Source organism: Orcinus orca, chromosome 9 (genome assembly GCF_937001465.1).
Source record: "Orcinus orca chromosome 9, mOrcOrc1.1, whole genome shotgun sequence".
Classification (NCBI taxonomy): Eukaryota; Metazoa; Chordata; class Mammalia; order Artiodactyla; family Delphinidae; genus Orcinus; species Orcinus orca.
The window spans coordinates 12050382-12064501 of NC_064567.1; the positions used below are offsets into that span (position 1 = coordinate 12050382).

Sequence of the window (14120 nt, forward strand, 5' to 3'; positions counted from 1 at the left end):
GGACGCAGGTTCATGCCCCGGTCCGGGAAGATCCCACATGCCGTGGAGCGGCTGGGCCTGTGAGCCATGGCCGTTGAGCCTGCGCGTCCGGAGCCTGTGCTCTGCAACGGGAGAGGCCACAACAGTGAGAGGCCCGCGTACCGCAAAAAAATAAAAAAATAAGTAAATTACTGCTCACCTACATCACCAGACTCCGTGTGGATGTTTGGGCTATAAAGATGAATAAGGTTAGCCACACTGTTACCACTATATTTTTACACAGATAATGACACTAAAATGCAGAAGGTTAAAATCAACTGCCTAAAGTCACTCAACTAGTTCACTCTGCGGCTGAAGTGAAGCCCCAGCCATTCTTATCCCATCGCTTTGCTGCTGCTGTGTGACCCTGTGCTCTCCCTTTGTCTCTAATCTACCTGAAACTCTGTGAGGCTAGACTAGGGGAAAGGCTACATGGAGAATGTTTTAAAAAGTACAGATCCTGTATTTCCAAGGTTTCATCTACCTATTTCTTTTATTCTCCAAGATACTCTTGTTTTCCATCTGGAATTTTACGCTACGGCATGCATGATTTCTGCCGGTAATCTGTACCCCGTCCCACACTAGACCGCCCAAACCCCAGCTCAACGTAGGTACTATTTTGAACTGTAAGCAAAAAAAGGTGCAAATGCAGATAAGTTTTGTGGAAAATGATCTGTTACCCTGAGATCATAAAAGTCTTGACTATAGGGGTGGTGCTCTCTGTTCTCTTCCGCCCTATCCAGAGAGGCAGCACAGACAGCCCGCTTTAGTTCTTCAATGTTGTTCCCTGCAACTTTTCATGTTTCCTTGGATCATCTAGAGGACGATTAGGAGTACAGGTCCCAGTACATGATTCCTATGTGTATTTGGTATGAATCAAGGAGGAAAGATACAGTATGGTCTGAGCATAACAGCATTGGAATAGGTCGAGGAGTTCTGAAAGGTAAAAATGTTTGTAGTCCCAGTAGGATAACGTGATACTGTGAAGGATGGGTATTACCTTAGTCAGTTGGTGCTCTGTAACCAGAAAACCACAGATTGCGTGGCTTAAGCAATAGACATTAATTACTCACGGTTTTTGAGACTGGAAAGTCCAAGATCAAGGTGACACAGGAGATAGTGGGGGCCCCCTTCTGGCTTGTAGACAGCTGCCTTCTTGCTGTATCCTCTCATGGCTGAGAGAACTGACTCTAGTATTGTAATAGGGGCGGGGCAGGCGTGCAGCCAATAGCACGCGGCCGTTACCCTGTTACTGAGCAACTGTTACTGCGAGATCAGAAGCAGGAGACCCTTCACCTGGCGGGTGGAGGTCGCCCTTGGCCAATGGTTGGCCATGTCGTGGTCCTCGCGGGGGGCAGGGCGTGTGGTAAGAGGTGTATCAAGGGCCAGCAGGTGCGCTGGGGGGGCCTCAGGGACAGGCTGGGTGCCGTGTCCTGCAGAGCTCCAGAGCCCTCGCCACGGCAGCCCACTGGCCGGGCCCAGGCCTTGAGGCAGGGGGAGCCTCTCCCCGCTCCCTGCCTCTGCGACCTAATGGCCGCAGCAGTCTGCATGGGTCCACAGGACCTGCTCCCCAGCCCCGCTTTGGGTGGCCTGAGGAGCCTGAGCACTGGCTGGGTCCTGGGTGCCCGGCTCCCTCAGTGATGACAGCTGGGCAGGGTCTGGGGACCTGGCCCTGAGAGCATCGTCAGCGGAGAACTACGTCTTCGGCGGGGCCTGGGTGCTGGACGAGCACTCCCGGGCAGGGTAACCCTCCTGTGCGGGGACCCCCTCCTCTTAGCCAGAGCCTGGACCTCAGAGGGCGAAAGTCGAGCCTTGGGACCTTGCACTTTCTTGTCAGAACAGAGAACAACACTTGTTTTGGTGGAGGTTTACAGGAACATCGTGACCTGACCGCGACCTGACCTCAGGAACAAAGGATCTGACAGCAAGAAATCTGCAACAACTAACCACACGCTCCCTCAGCTTTCCTATAAAAGGGCTTTGCTGAAAGCTTTCAGGGAGTTTAGGATTTTTAAGGTATGAGCCACCCATTTCCTTGCATGGCCCTGCAATAAACCTTTCTCTGCTCCGAACTCTGATGTTTTGGTATTGTTTGGCCTCATTGTGTCACACAGACTTGTGTTAGGTAACAGCATCTCCCTCTTATAAGAGCACTAATTCCATCATGGGGGCTCCACCTTTATGACCTCATCTAAACTTTCCAAAGGCCCTACCTCCTCATACCATCTCCTTGGGTATTAAGGTTTGAACATACGAATTTTGGTGGTGAGGGACACAGGTATGCAGTCCATAACCGGTATCTCAGAAGAGGAAGGTATGGGAAGATACATTCCCCTATTACCAATTTTCCATCCCTTTGTATACCTCTGGGTGGCACATTTGTAGGGAGCAGTCCTGAGCCCTTAATATTACCTTGTCATGCCACTAGGATGGAGCCCAAATTCCTTAGCCTTGCATTCAGGGCTCTTAAGTGTTCAGTTATAACTAATCTGTCCTGTGTATTTCCTTAGTTGTTATTGAATTGCTTTTATGTTTGCTTATGGCCTAAAATAATTTCACATATAACTCCTCTTTTTTTGTTGTTTTTAAATGTTACCTTATATCTACCTTAAATAAACATCTCAGGCTTCTCTACAGAGACAAATGAGTTTAAAGATTTCCCTGTTCCCTCTGAAACGTTCTTCTACCCCACCCATCGCCACCACCAATATACACCTACTCACCTAACCACCTCAGGTAGAGGGAAGATTCAGAGACCTGAAAAGATAAGTGAGATAACATAAAAGATGAGAGATGAGGGCAGGCCCAGAGTAAAGTATGAAAAGGCAAATAAATCATTTTTCTGGACGCCATCCAATAGTCCCTTTTCAGCATATCTTGGCATTTTCTATCTCTTATTTAAAATCTGACTTGTTACAATTTGTGAAATTATATTAAAATGTGAAATCTATATGCTCTTTGGCCCAGCAACTAAACTTCTAGAATCCTATCCTATTAAAATGTGCTTATAAAAACAAAAATGTGGGGCTTCCCTGGTGGCGCAGTGGTTGAGAGTCCGCCTGCCGATGCAGGGGACACGGGTTCATGCCCCGGTCCGGGAAGATCCCACATGCCGCGGAGCGGCTAGGCTCGTGAGCCATGGCCACTGAGCCTGCGCGTCCGGAGCCTGTGCTCCGCAACGGGAGAGGCCACAACAGTGAGAGGCCCGCGTACGGCAAAAAAAAAAAAAAAAAAAAAGTGTAAGTGTGAGTGTATCATTTAGGAATCATTCAGTTGCAAGGAACAGAATGTCCAACTCATACTTTAACATGTACTTTAAAATGCACTGGTGGAAGCTTAGAAATAGTGAGCACTGCAAGACTGGTTTGATTCAGCAATTCAAAAATGCCATCAGGGGACCCAATTTATTTCTGTCTTTGCCCTCTGCATCACTGTCAGCTTTATCCTAAGGATAAAGCCTTGTGATCAAGACAGCTGTTGGAGCCATACTCTCCCTTGCCTGTGTATAGGGAGAAAGAAGCTTTTTCCCCAGAAGCTGCTGTCAAACATATTGTGTCTCCTTAACTGAATTTGGTCACTCTCTCATCCCTGAGCCAATAACTGAAGAGGATTATGCTGTTGAACTTATAATTAAGTTACATGGCACACCATCAACGCACGAGTAACCTTTTCATTTTGCAATAAACACAGCCTACTTGGTATATATTTGGTTAACTGAGTAATTATAAGGTTAGCTAGCAAGAAAAGGAGGTATAGATTTTAAGGAGGCAGCCACAGTCTCCACCAAGAGTAATCAAGGATGCTTACTGATGTATTGTCTACATCACACTGAAAATCCGGAAATAACTCAAATAGTCATTAACAGCAGACTGATTAAATAAACTTGGTATGTTGTACAGTGGAGACAATGTAACTATTCTATTCATTTATCCGACCGCTTAACTTATTGAGGGCCTATTACCTGCCTAACAGTGTTTTATTCACTAAAGATACAGCAGGGAAGAAAACAGTTAAAACCTTGCCTTCACGGTGTATTCATTCTGACTGGGTAAACAGAAAACAAATAAATAGAGACTAGAGAATATAATGCTAATCAATGCAAATGCCACAGGAAAAGAAAACTGGATCAAAGAATGGGTAAATGGAAAGCAAATATCTGCCTCCAAAGTATAATCAAAAGAAAAACATCAAAAGACCTGTGAAAGCATACTATGATTTAAAAACCCATTTTGTAGTCAGAAGAGATATCTCTCACCAAAAGATATCTACTACAAATAAATACCTAATTCATGATTCAATAAAATCCAGGAAGACATGATATTTCATAGCAAAAATAAGGCAATGTAAAGACGTAACAGTCTGAGATTAGGAAAAGTTTTTTTGCTTGCTATAGCTCATTACAGTAACAGATAGATTTAATTTACTTATCACTTGCTCTGAAAACTCTCAGACGGCTCTCAACTGTCAACTTCATGGTTAGGACCTTTGATAGCTATGTAAAATAAAGCAATATTTGCACTTGGAAGTTTAGCTACTTATGTAAATATTTTTTCACATGGGATATATAAGCTGGATAGAAGTAACTTCACTTCAGATTGGTATACTCCATAATCTGTTAGTTTTCCCATTAACGAGCAAAAATTTTCAAGGTATACTCAAGATGAATTTATCTAAGAATATTTGCTTTAATAAGACAAATAGAAGCCTCTTTTTCCCTAGAAATCTTATTTAATTCATTATTTAAATGAAAACTAGTTTAATCATTTATCTTTTATGGCAAGTAAATTTAGTGTTAAAATCAAATTTTAAAAGACCTTTAAAAAATAAAGATATTTACTATCTTGGTATGATTTTAGCCTTACTTTTAAAAGTCAAGTAAGAATGTCTGCCTTGTTGAAAAAATGCAACTAGAAAAGTCTTTATGTAGTCTTAAAAATATCCATTTTTTCTGAGTAGCTCAGTCTAATCCCTTTTTAATTTACATTCCATCTAAGCTGTGGAAACTTTCTAAACATACTCTTGCCATACGATCCAGCAATCACACTCCTTGGTATTTACTCAAAGGAGCTGAAAATGTATCTCCACACAAAAACCTGCTCATGCGTGTTGATAGCAGCTGTATTTATAATTGCCAAAACCTGGAAGCAAACAAGATGTCCATCCTATGAATTAGGTGCTAATATTCCTCCCATTTTATAAATTAGAATACTGAGGCTTAAAGCGGTTAAATGTTTTTATCAGGACAAGGCCCTAGAGAGTCCTGAAGCCAGGAATTGAACCTTACCTATAGGAGCTTGACTCCTGAGTCTATGCTCCTCATTGCTATTAATAAACATGGAAATGTTACAAAGATTTAAGGACTTAAAACAATATTTGGACATAGATAAAAATGTGTCCCCAGAGGCCTGGAAAATATGGGGATCCTAAGGTTATAGTTATTTTATTTAACAAGCATTTATATAGCACTTACTATTTACCATTAGAACTTGCTGTTCTAAGCACTTTATAAATAGAAAATCTGAACAGACCAATAATGAGTAAAGAGATTGAGTCAGTAATCAAAAACCTCTCAACACAGAAAACCCCAGGACCAGACAGCTTAGCTGGAGAATTCTAACAAACATTCAAAGAATGAACACCAACCCTGCTCAAACTCCTCCAAAAGCTGAAGAAGGGAGAACACTTCCCAACTCATTCTACAAGGCCAGCATTACCCTGATACCAAAGCCAGAGAAAGACAACACAAGGAAACTATAGACCAATATCCGTGGTTGAAACCACTATTTGTTACATATCTCAGGGCGGGGGGGCAGTCAGAAAGTTAAGGCTAACTTATAAAAAGAAGGAGTGGGGTGCATTAAAAAGAGTACTAAGTGTCAAACACAGAAGCTGAACAGGTAGGGAGACTGATTTTATTCAGATTATTGCAACAAGAAGAACATCCCAGATCTGGAGATCAGAGTGCCTCAGCAGGATGCTTTCGCCTTAAGACTTTTGTAGGGAGATGTAGACAAGTTACAGGTGGGGAGATTAACAGTTGAGGTTGTTTTGCCATCAGGGGAATTCTCAGTTAGCTGAACAGGAAGTGTTTATCTCTAGTTGTAGTTAGATTGGGGCGGGGGAAAACAGTTCTAAGCTCAGCTAATCATTGATGAGAGAAAGAATGGGGAGCTGGAGGGTCCGTGTGGTTCAGGCAAAGGCGGGAAGGTCTGTGGCTGACCTTGTCACACGTCCACAAAGGAGTCATCCGAGGTCTTACGGGAGCCATGAGAGAGTGGACGGAGCCTTTTCAAACTCATATGGGGAAGGGTCATTCTTTGTGATGAGCCATTTCTCAGAATACAGAATTTCCAAGAATTTTTCACCCACTGCTGTTTTCTGGGAACACAGGGCTCAGGTAAAGTTCTACACATCAGGGGAAATCTGGAAACACCGTTCCGAGTCCTGACTTGGCTGTTAACTTCCACGAGGCCTACGGCATCCTCGTCACTAAAATGGTGAGGGGAGGGTGATTTGTTAAATCTATTTCATACCCCAATGTTTGAAGAGTCTCTGAGAGGGGCAGAGGGACTCTTGAGGAAAAGGGAGATGGCAAGTGAGGGCAGGGAGAGAGGTTCACAGTCACAAAGGGAGGAGAGGACAACAAAGAAAGACTGTGTCACAGAGAGGGGAGGAGAATGTCAGCAGGTACTCCTGAGATTTTTAGGGTCAGAGAAGAGGCACCAGGGGCTGGACTTGGTCTGCCCCTTTCCCTTTCACCCACATCAGAGACAGATCTCAGGTGTGCCTTATGTAACTGGATTTTGATCAGGGCTCGTTTGAAGACATCTGTAAAAGCCTTGCTTCTCCCCTACCCGCCAACTTAATATTTTCTCCCCCCGCTGTTCTTGCCAAGGACGCTTGGACTAAAGATTGAGACAGCTGACAGCTTGATCTGACTTGTCTGCTCCTGGCGAGATCCCAGCCTGCCATGAAGTGCTATCTCATCTTTGCACTCATGAGCGCAGCTGGTGAGTCTGGGGTCTTATTGCTGCTTAGGCAGAGATGCAGTGGTGTGTGGGAGGGTCAGAGAGGGAGGTAGCTAGCCACAACTGAAGAGAGAGGAGTTGGTGGGCATTTCCTTCAAGTAACTGTTGATGCAAACGAAAGGAACCACTCTCGATGCACAGCTCACCCCACCAGCAGTCTCTCTGAGCTTCTCCGGTGCCTGTGAGCATGTTAGGATACGTCACTAGAAGTCCCCGGCACTCTCCCAGGACTCTTGAGCGTGTGATTTCCTAGATTGCCGAGTCTCCTGGACAGACACCAGAAAAGCACATCTTCCCTTTCTCTGGGCAGATGGACTTTGAAGGAGTGAGTGCCCAAAAGGAAGGGGGGCTGGGTCAGGGGCTCTGAGAGCCTTGTGGCCCTATCCCAAGCTTTTCCACTCCTTTCACCACCAAAGTCAGGCAGTATTTAACTTTTTCCTTTCATTCCTGGCAAAAGTTAATTTAAACTATTATTTTTAAAGTAGTAAGTCTTTTTTTTTCATTTTTATAATACACAGCACTGCCCATCAGGGTTTTTGATCAGCCTCAGATAAGCCTTTGCATTAGTTTCATAGAACTTTAATATACCTCCATCTCAAGCAAAGACATGTGTCAGTTTTCTTCATGTGTAGAGCTCAGGTGACATGCATGATTGCCCTTTGATTTAAAAGAATATTTAAAAATAACTTGAAGACCTTGACATTGTCCTTGAAAACCTTAAGGTGGCAAAAACTAGTCAACTCTCACCTCTCGCCCTGTCTCTCCTTCTACCTGTGACCCCACTGATTCTTTAGGAGTCATTCCGGCCCAAGATTCTAACACTGAGAAGATGAACGTAGCAGAAGATTTTACTATTCCTTACATGGTCTATCTTCAGTCCTTCCCGGAACCCTGTGTGGGGTCTCTCATTCACCCTGAGTGGCTACTGACCACTGCTCACTGCCCCTTACCGTAAGTATCCGTTTGCTCTTGGGAGCCATGAGGGTTCTATTCGAACAAAATCAGGTCTGATGAGGCATCCCAGCAAGTTCTAATGGCATCCTAGGGAATTAGAAGCCCCAGGAAGAGAGAGGGTCGTCTTCCCAACGGGGAAAATAATACACACTTGGGTGGTTTAGGAGGAGATGAAGAGGAAGCTGTCAGAAGACTCTTTCTCACAGAGAGTAAATAATATTCATTCATTCAACATACTTATTGAACATTTACTATATTCTAGGGACTGCTTAATGCACTGAAAAAACAGCAAGGGAACAAGACAGAAATTCGTTTTCCCTCATGGAGCTCACATTCTGGTAGAGGAAGTAAGCCCAAACAAATACATGTCCCCAAATAAAACATTAAAAAGAGTGCCAAGCTGAAAAATACAGGAATAAAGCAAGATATCTACTTTGCTTAGGGTGATCATGTCAGGCCTAGTTGAAGAGATGAGACCAACAGGAAGAGGGGGATATAACCAAGTGAATAAATCCTGGGGAAAATTCCTGGCAGAGGGAATAGTGTACAGAGTCTCTGAAGCAGTAAAGATAATTGAGTGTTTGCCAAACTGAGAGACCAGTGCTGAGTGAGTGTAATGAGTAGGGGTGGGTGTTCACAGGCTGAGGTCCAAGTGTTAGCAGAAGCCATGCGATGCAGGTAACAGGAGAAGGGCAAAGGAGCTCTGCATGAGATGATGCTGTCCCTTACAAACCTCAGTGTCTCTGCTGTGTGTGAGAAACTGTTGTATGATTGGGACCTAGCCAGAGTTTCAGGAGTATATAAGGGTCATTTCTAACTCAGAACTCTTAGCCATCTGGTTGTTCAAGACAGTTTACTCAGACCCAGATTGAAGCCGTGCTCTGTGTGTTAATGAGAAATACAAAGGAAATAAAGACAGTTCATCCCCTCCAAGAACTGGAGCTGGTGAACTGGATGTTCTTCTCTCAGCCAGGCCTAATGCATGAACTGTTTCTGGTAGGCAGTGGCTCCTGTGCCTGTTACGTGACTGGACTCCTGACACTAGAAGCCTGTGGGTTTTTAATTTGTCCAGGAAATGTAATGGAAGATGGTAAATGGGAGTCCTGATAGACTACTAAGAGTCTTGTGAATCTATAATGAGTGTAGGCAGCACATGGTAAATACAATGATATGGGCCCAAGAGGAGCTGGGAAGGGCCTAAGAATATCCAGAAACAAAGGGTACAATACGCTTTGCTCAAGAGTTGCTTGAGACAGTGTAGCGCAGGCAACAACCTTGGCAATGATGCATTGTGGTGCCATCTCTGTTACCTCTTCATTCAGATCATCCATCATCACCATCACCACCATCATCACCATCATCACCATCACCACCATCACCACCATCATCACCATCATCACAACTAGATTGCACTGAGTATGTTCTAGGTGACAGATACCATGTCAGGTTTTATGTCTATACATTGAGTCTAACACAACAGTCCTATAAACTATTATTATTACTATTTTACAGACCAAGGCTGGTCACTTGAGTTCTTAGGTCTAAGAGATAAAATTAAGATGATTGGAGGAGGTCACCTCTGACACTTCTTGCAATTCTGACGTTCTGTGACCCTGTTCTTTTCCAACTGCCTGCCTTCTTTCTTCCATAGTGTTAAAATCCGATTGGGAGTTTATCAACCCAACATCAAAAATAAGAAAGAGCAGGTACGGAATTACTCAATGGTGGTGCCCCACCCTGAATTCAACACAGGATCTCTGAACAATGACTTGGTGATGATAAAACTGTCTAAGGCTGCTGCACTCAACAACCAAGTGGGAACCATAGCCATAGCCATGGAACCCTTACCAGTTAATAATTCCTGCTTTATCCCAACCTGGACCTGGAGTAAATATAAAAACCGTAAGTGTTTTTTGACTCTGTGTTCTTCATCCTGAGAAGGTTTTGGCGCTGGGGAACATGTGGACAGATATACCTGAAGGAAATAGCTGCTATGAGGTAATGCTCTTGACCCTAGAGGGATTACTGCAGGGCCTTACACTACCATTATACTCTCTTTCAGTATTATCAAAGGATGCTGGAACCACCACTTGATATCTGAAATGAACTGATAAAGCTAAATTTATTGCTTATTATAGAAGAGCAATGCTGAGCAGACAACAGTCTCAAGGAGCAGAGTATTAGGCTTATATGGGGTGTGTGGGAAGCTTTCCGTACAGGGTTTAGAAGACTTTCAGGGGCTTAAGAAAATTGACGTCATCTGTAGAGGCGTGGTTACCCGGGTGAGATTGTTGTTGATTGGTTGGCACTCAGCATGTTTATTGGAGGCGAGTCTGATTTGCTGACTTTAAAAAGTGGCATTGATTGATTGGCTTGCCAAAGCCTGTTCACTGAGGCAAATTGTCATGGGTGTTACAGGTTTAAACCCTTCTCTGGTAGTTACAGAACAATTCATATGTTCTGTAAAAATAAAAAGTGGGAGACTGGGGCTTCCCTGGTGGCGCAGTGGTTGAGAGTCCGCCTGCCGATGCAGGGGACGTGGGTTCGTGCCGCGGTCCCGGGGGATCCCACATGCCGCGGAGCAGCTGGGCCCGTGAGCCATGGCCGCTGAGCCTGCGCGTCCGAAGCCTGTGCTCCGCAACGGGAGAGGCCACAACCGTGAGAGGCCCGCGTACCAAAAAAAAAAAAAAAAAAAAAAAAGTGGGAGACTTTTGTCTATCAGTCTGTTTCATGAAAACAAAAGTAGAAAGTGGGAGCTTTTGTATTCTCAGTATTTGGCAACTTCATTTTCAATTTAGAAGCAACATTCCAGGGAATCTAAGTGAACATATTTTCTGAACAAATCACATTTTACAAAGTAATTCATTACACAGCATTTGAAAACAAAATAAAACTACATAAATGTTTTATCCCATAGGCTCTGCATGTCAGAATCATAGTGACAAACCAATTCTACAAGCTCTCTCGTGCCAGCCTCTCAATATGTATTGAGTTCATTATTTCAAGTAACTAGGTTACTTTCACCTAGCTTGTTCTATGTATTTCAGTTCAATTTCCACAAAAACTTAAAACAACATAACTCATCTTGTTCTTTTCTGACTTGACATTTTCTGGTCTAATCTGCTTTAAGACGTTAGATTGGATATATATCAGAAAAATCCTTCTCTGTAAGTAACACTAGGCTTAGCCTGAGCAATCTCTGGTTAATTTTTTGTTTCCTTCCTCCTTGTTACTCTCTACCAGAGATTAAAATTATATAATGCCTTGGTTAGACTCCTTGCATCCTGAGGTTAACAGTATAGTAACAATTGCTATTAGTGAGATGGGCAATATTACTTCTTAGGGGAAAATATATATGTATATTTATACATATACACTCACATACACTTATAAATAATCCATTTATAAATTATCTCACTAAAAAAGCATGTTTAGACACATTAAAAATAGTTTTCTACCTTTATGGTTAAATGTAAAGATGATGAAGTAGGTGCCAAAAATGAAGGTTTCTTGGGGACAATGGCTTTGTGTCTCTCTCTTCTCACAATCATTCATAATTTTCCTGTGGGTTTTTCAAGCTTTCTAAGTTATGCACGCTACAGAGAGAATTATAGATCTGATGATATCTGACGTAAGGCTCACATAATGCTCTGAATCCACTGCTCTGACACAGAGATACTGAACAGGGGACTCTAAGAAGGATGGAATGTCTGATACCTGCCATAAATATTCTCGGGTATTAATGTATTCACGAAATAGAGGCTGATCACAAGAGTATATGTGATAAGGAGAGTAACCCTGGCCTTCATTTCTCTTCCCCACAGTTAGTGACCCTGACAAGCTGACTTGGATAAACCAATATACTCTCCCCCACGATGAGTGCCAGAATATGCAAGATGGAAGAATGGCAATAAACATCATGTGTGTGGGACAACCTCTAAAGAACTTATCTGAAAATAAGGTATCTTTCCCTTCCCCAGACAGGAAGATAGCAAGGGGTCCATGACCAGGAGAGGTGCCCATGGGAAACCAAATGGTGCCCAACAAGGAGGCCTGGAGCCCTTCTACTCTTTCTCCTCAGTCTCTGGATTTCTGATCAATTCCCCTGCCTTCCTTTAACAGTGGGAGAGATTCGGGGGGGGGAGAGCCATTTGTCCTTTCTCCTCCTACTTGCTCTCAGTTTGGTCAAATTCAAACCAAGAGAGGTGAGCCCTGCGTGGATGTGAAGAGAGCTTTGTCACCTCTCAAGAAAAATGATTTCAGGCCGTGAGATGCTTCTGCTACTATAATGTGCCACTTCTTGCAATTAATTCTTGTTCCATGAGGACCAAGCACTATTGATCTCCTGTTCCCTCTCTCTGGCAGGAAGTCTCAGCAGCTCCAGCCATCTGCGGTGGGAGGTTGCATGGCATCTTGACTTGGGCAAAAGGAAGTGTCACCCTGGGAAGTGAAGGATTCTTCACAGAAGTTAATCCTTATGCAAGATGGATCATAAACACCATTGAAAGCTACTGAGGCTCCTCTGTCCCTCCAACCCTTCAGTGCAGTAGCTTCTTGATTTCTACACTGGATCCACAGCTCTATCTTTCCTGTTCTTGAACAGAATTAATTAAAAACAAAAATGACACTAAAAACTTAGGCCGTGGCCCCTGATCTCTTTATCACATAAACTGTAAACATGATGAGAAATTTAGCAACATCCTCACCATTTGTTCATTCAAGAATTATTGAGGGCTTCCCTGGTGGCGCAGTGGTTGAGAGTCCACCTGCCGATGCAGGGGACACGGGTTCGTGCCCCAGTCCGGGAAGATCCCACATGCTGCGGAGCGGCTGGGCCCGTGAGCCATGGCCGCTGAGCCTGTGCATCCGGAGCCTGTGCTCTGCAACGGGAGAGGCCACAACAGTGAGAGGACCGCATACCACAAAAAACAAAAAACAAAAACTAAAAATAGAACTATCATACGACCCAGCAATCCCACTACTGGGCATATACCCTGAGAAAACCATAATTCAAAAAGAGTCATGTACCACAATGTTCATTGCAACTCTATTTACAATAGCCAGGACATGGAAGCAACTTAAGTGTCCATCGACAGATGAATGGATAAAGAAGATGTGGCACATATATACAATGGAATATTACTCAGCCATAAAAAGAAATGAAATTGAGTTATTTGTAGTGAGGTGGATGGACCTAGAGTCTGTCATACAGAGTGAAGTAAGTCAGAAAGAGAAAAACAAATACCGTATGCTAACACATATATATGGAATCTACAAAAAAAAAAAATGGTCATGAAGAACCTAGGGGCAAGATGGGAATAAAGACGCAGACCTACTAGAGAATGGACTTGAGGACACGGGGAGGGGGAAGGGTAAGCTTGGACGAAGTGAGAGAGTGGCATGGACATATATACACTACCAAATGTAAAATAGATAGCTAGTGGGAAGCAGCCACATAGCACAGGGAGATCAGCTCAGTGCTTTGTGACCACCTAGAGGGGTGGGATAGGGAGGGTGGGAGGGAGAGAGACACAAGAGGGAAGAGATATGGGGATATATGTATATGTATAACTGATTCACTTTGTTATAAAGCAGAAACTAACATACCATTGTAAAGCAATTATATTCCAATAAAGATGTTAAAAAAAAAAGATCTATTCTCTTAGAAAATTTCAAGTACACCATACAACAATATTAACTCTAGTCACCATGCTTTACATTAAACCTCCAGAACTTACTCATCTTACAACTGAAAGTTTGTATCCCTTCATCAACATACCCCTTTATCCTCCACCCCCTAGTCCTTGGTAACCAGCATTCTACTGTCTGTTTCTATACATTTGGCATTTTTAGATTTCACATTTAAGTGAGATAGTATTTGTCTTACTGTTTCTGGCTTATATCACCCAGTATAACATCCTCTAAAACAAGAAAAACGGAGCTGGAGGAATCAGGCTCCCTGACTTCAGACTACACTACAAAGCTATAGTCATCAAAAAAGTATGATACTGGCAAAAAAACAGAAACATAGATCAATAGAACAGGACAGAGAGTCCAGAGATAAACCCACACACCTGTGGTCAACTAATCTATGACAAAGGAGGCAAGAATATACAACGG

At 43.3% G+C, this 14120-nt stretch overlaps 1 protein-coding gene across 5 annotated transcripts; it reads left to right on the forward strand.

Annotated features, from left to right (window-relative positions):
• The first annotated feature begins 2259 nt into the window (after positions 1-2259).
• Positions 2260-13502, forward strand: PRSS58 (serine protease 58). Of its 5 annotated transcripts, none has more exons than XM_049715107.1 (7): positions 2260-2296; positions 6409-6515; positions 6914-7028; positions 7841-7997; positions 9652-9902; positions 11825-11961; positions 12366-13502. In XM_049715107.1, exons 3-7 carry the CDS (start codon positions 6989-6991, stop codon positions 12513-12515), a joined length of 735 nt encoding a protein of 244 aa, XP_049571064.1. In that variant the 5' UTR covers positions 2260-2296; positions 6409-6515; positions 6914-6988; the 3' UTR covers positions 12516-13502. The 5 variants fall into 5 exon arrangements, with proteins under 5 accessions (XP_049571064.1, XP_049571066.1, XP_049571065.1 ...); XM_049715108.1 differs by having other exon boundaries at positions 2286-2332; XM_049715110.1 differs by lacking the exon at positions 6914-7028 and having other exon boundaries at positions 2286-2332.
• Positions 13503-14120: the final 618 nt, after the last annotated feature.

Coding starts and splice junctions, on each gene's coding strand:
- PRSS58 (XM_049715107.1), top strand. CDS start 6,989: ATGAAGTGCTATCTCATCTTTGCACTCATGAGCGCAGCTG. Junction 7,029..7,840: donor TGCACTCATGAGCGCAGCTG/GTGAGTCTGGGG, acceptor CTGATTCTTTAG/GAGTCATTCCGGCCCAAGAT. Junction 11,962..12,365: donor AGAACTTATCTGAAAATAAG/GTATCTTTCCCT, acceptor TCTCTCTGGCAG/GAAGTCTCAGCAGCTCCAGC.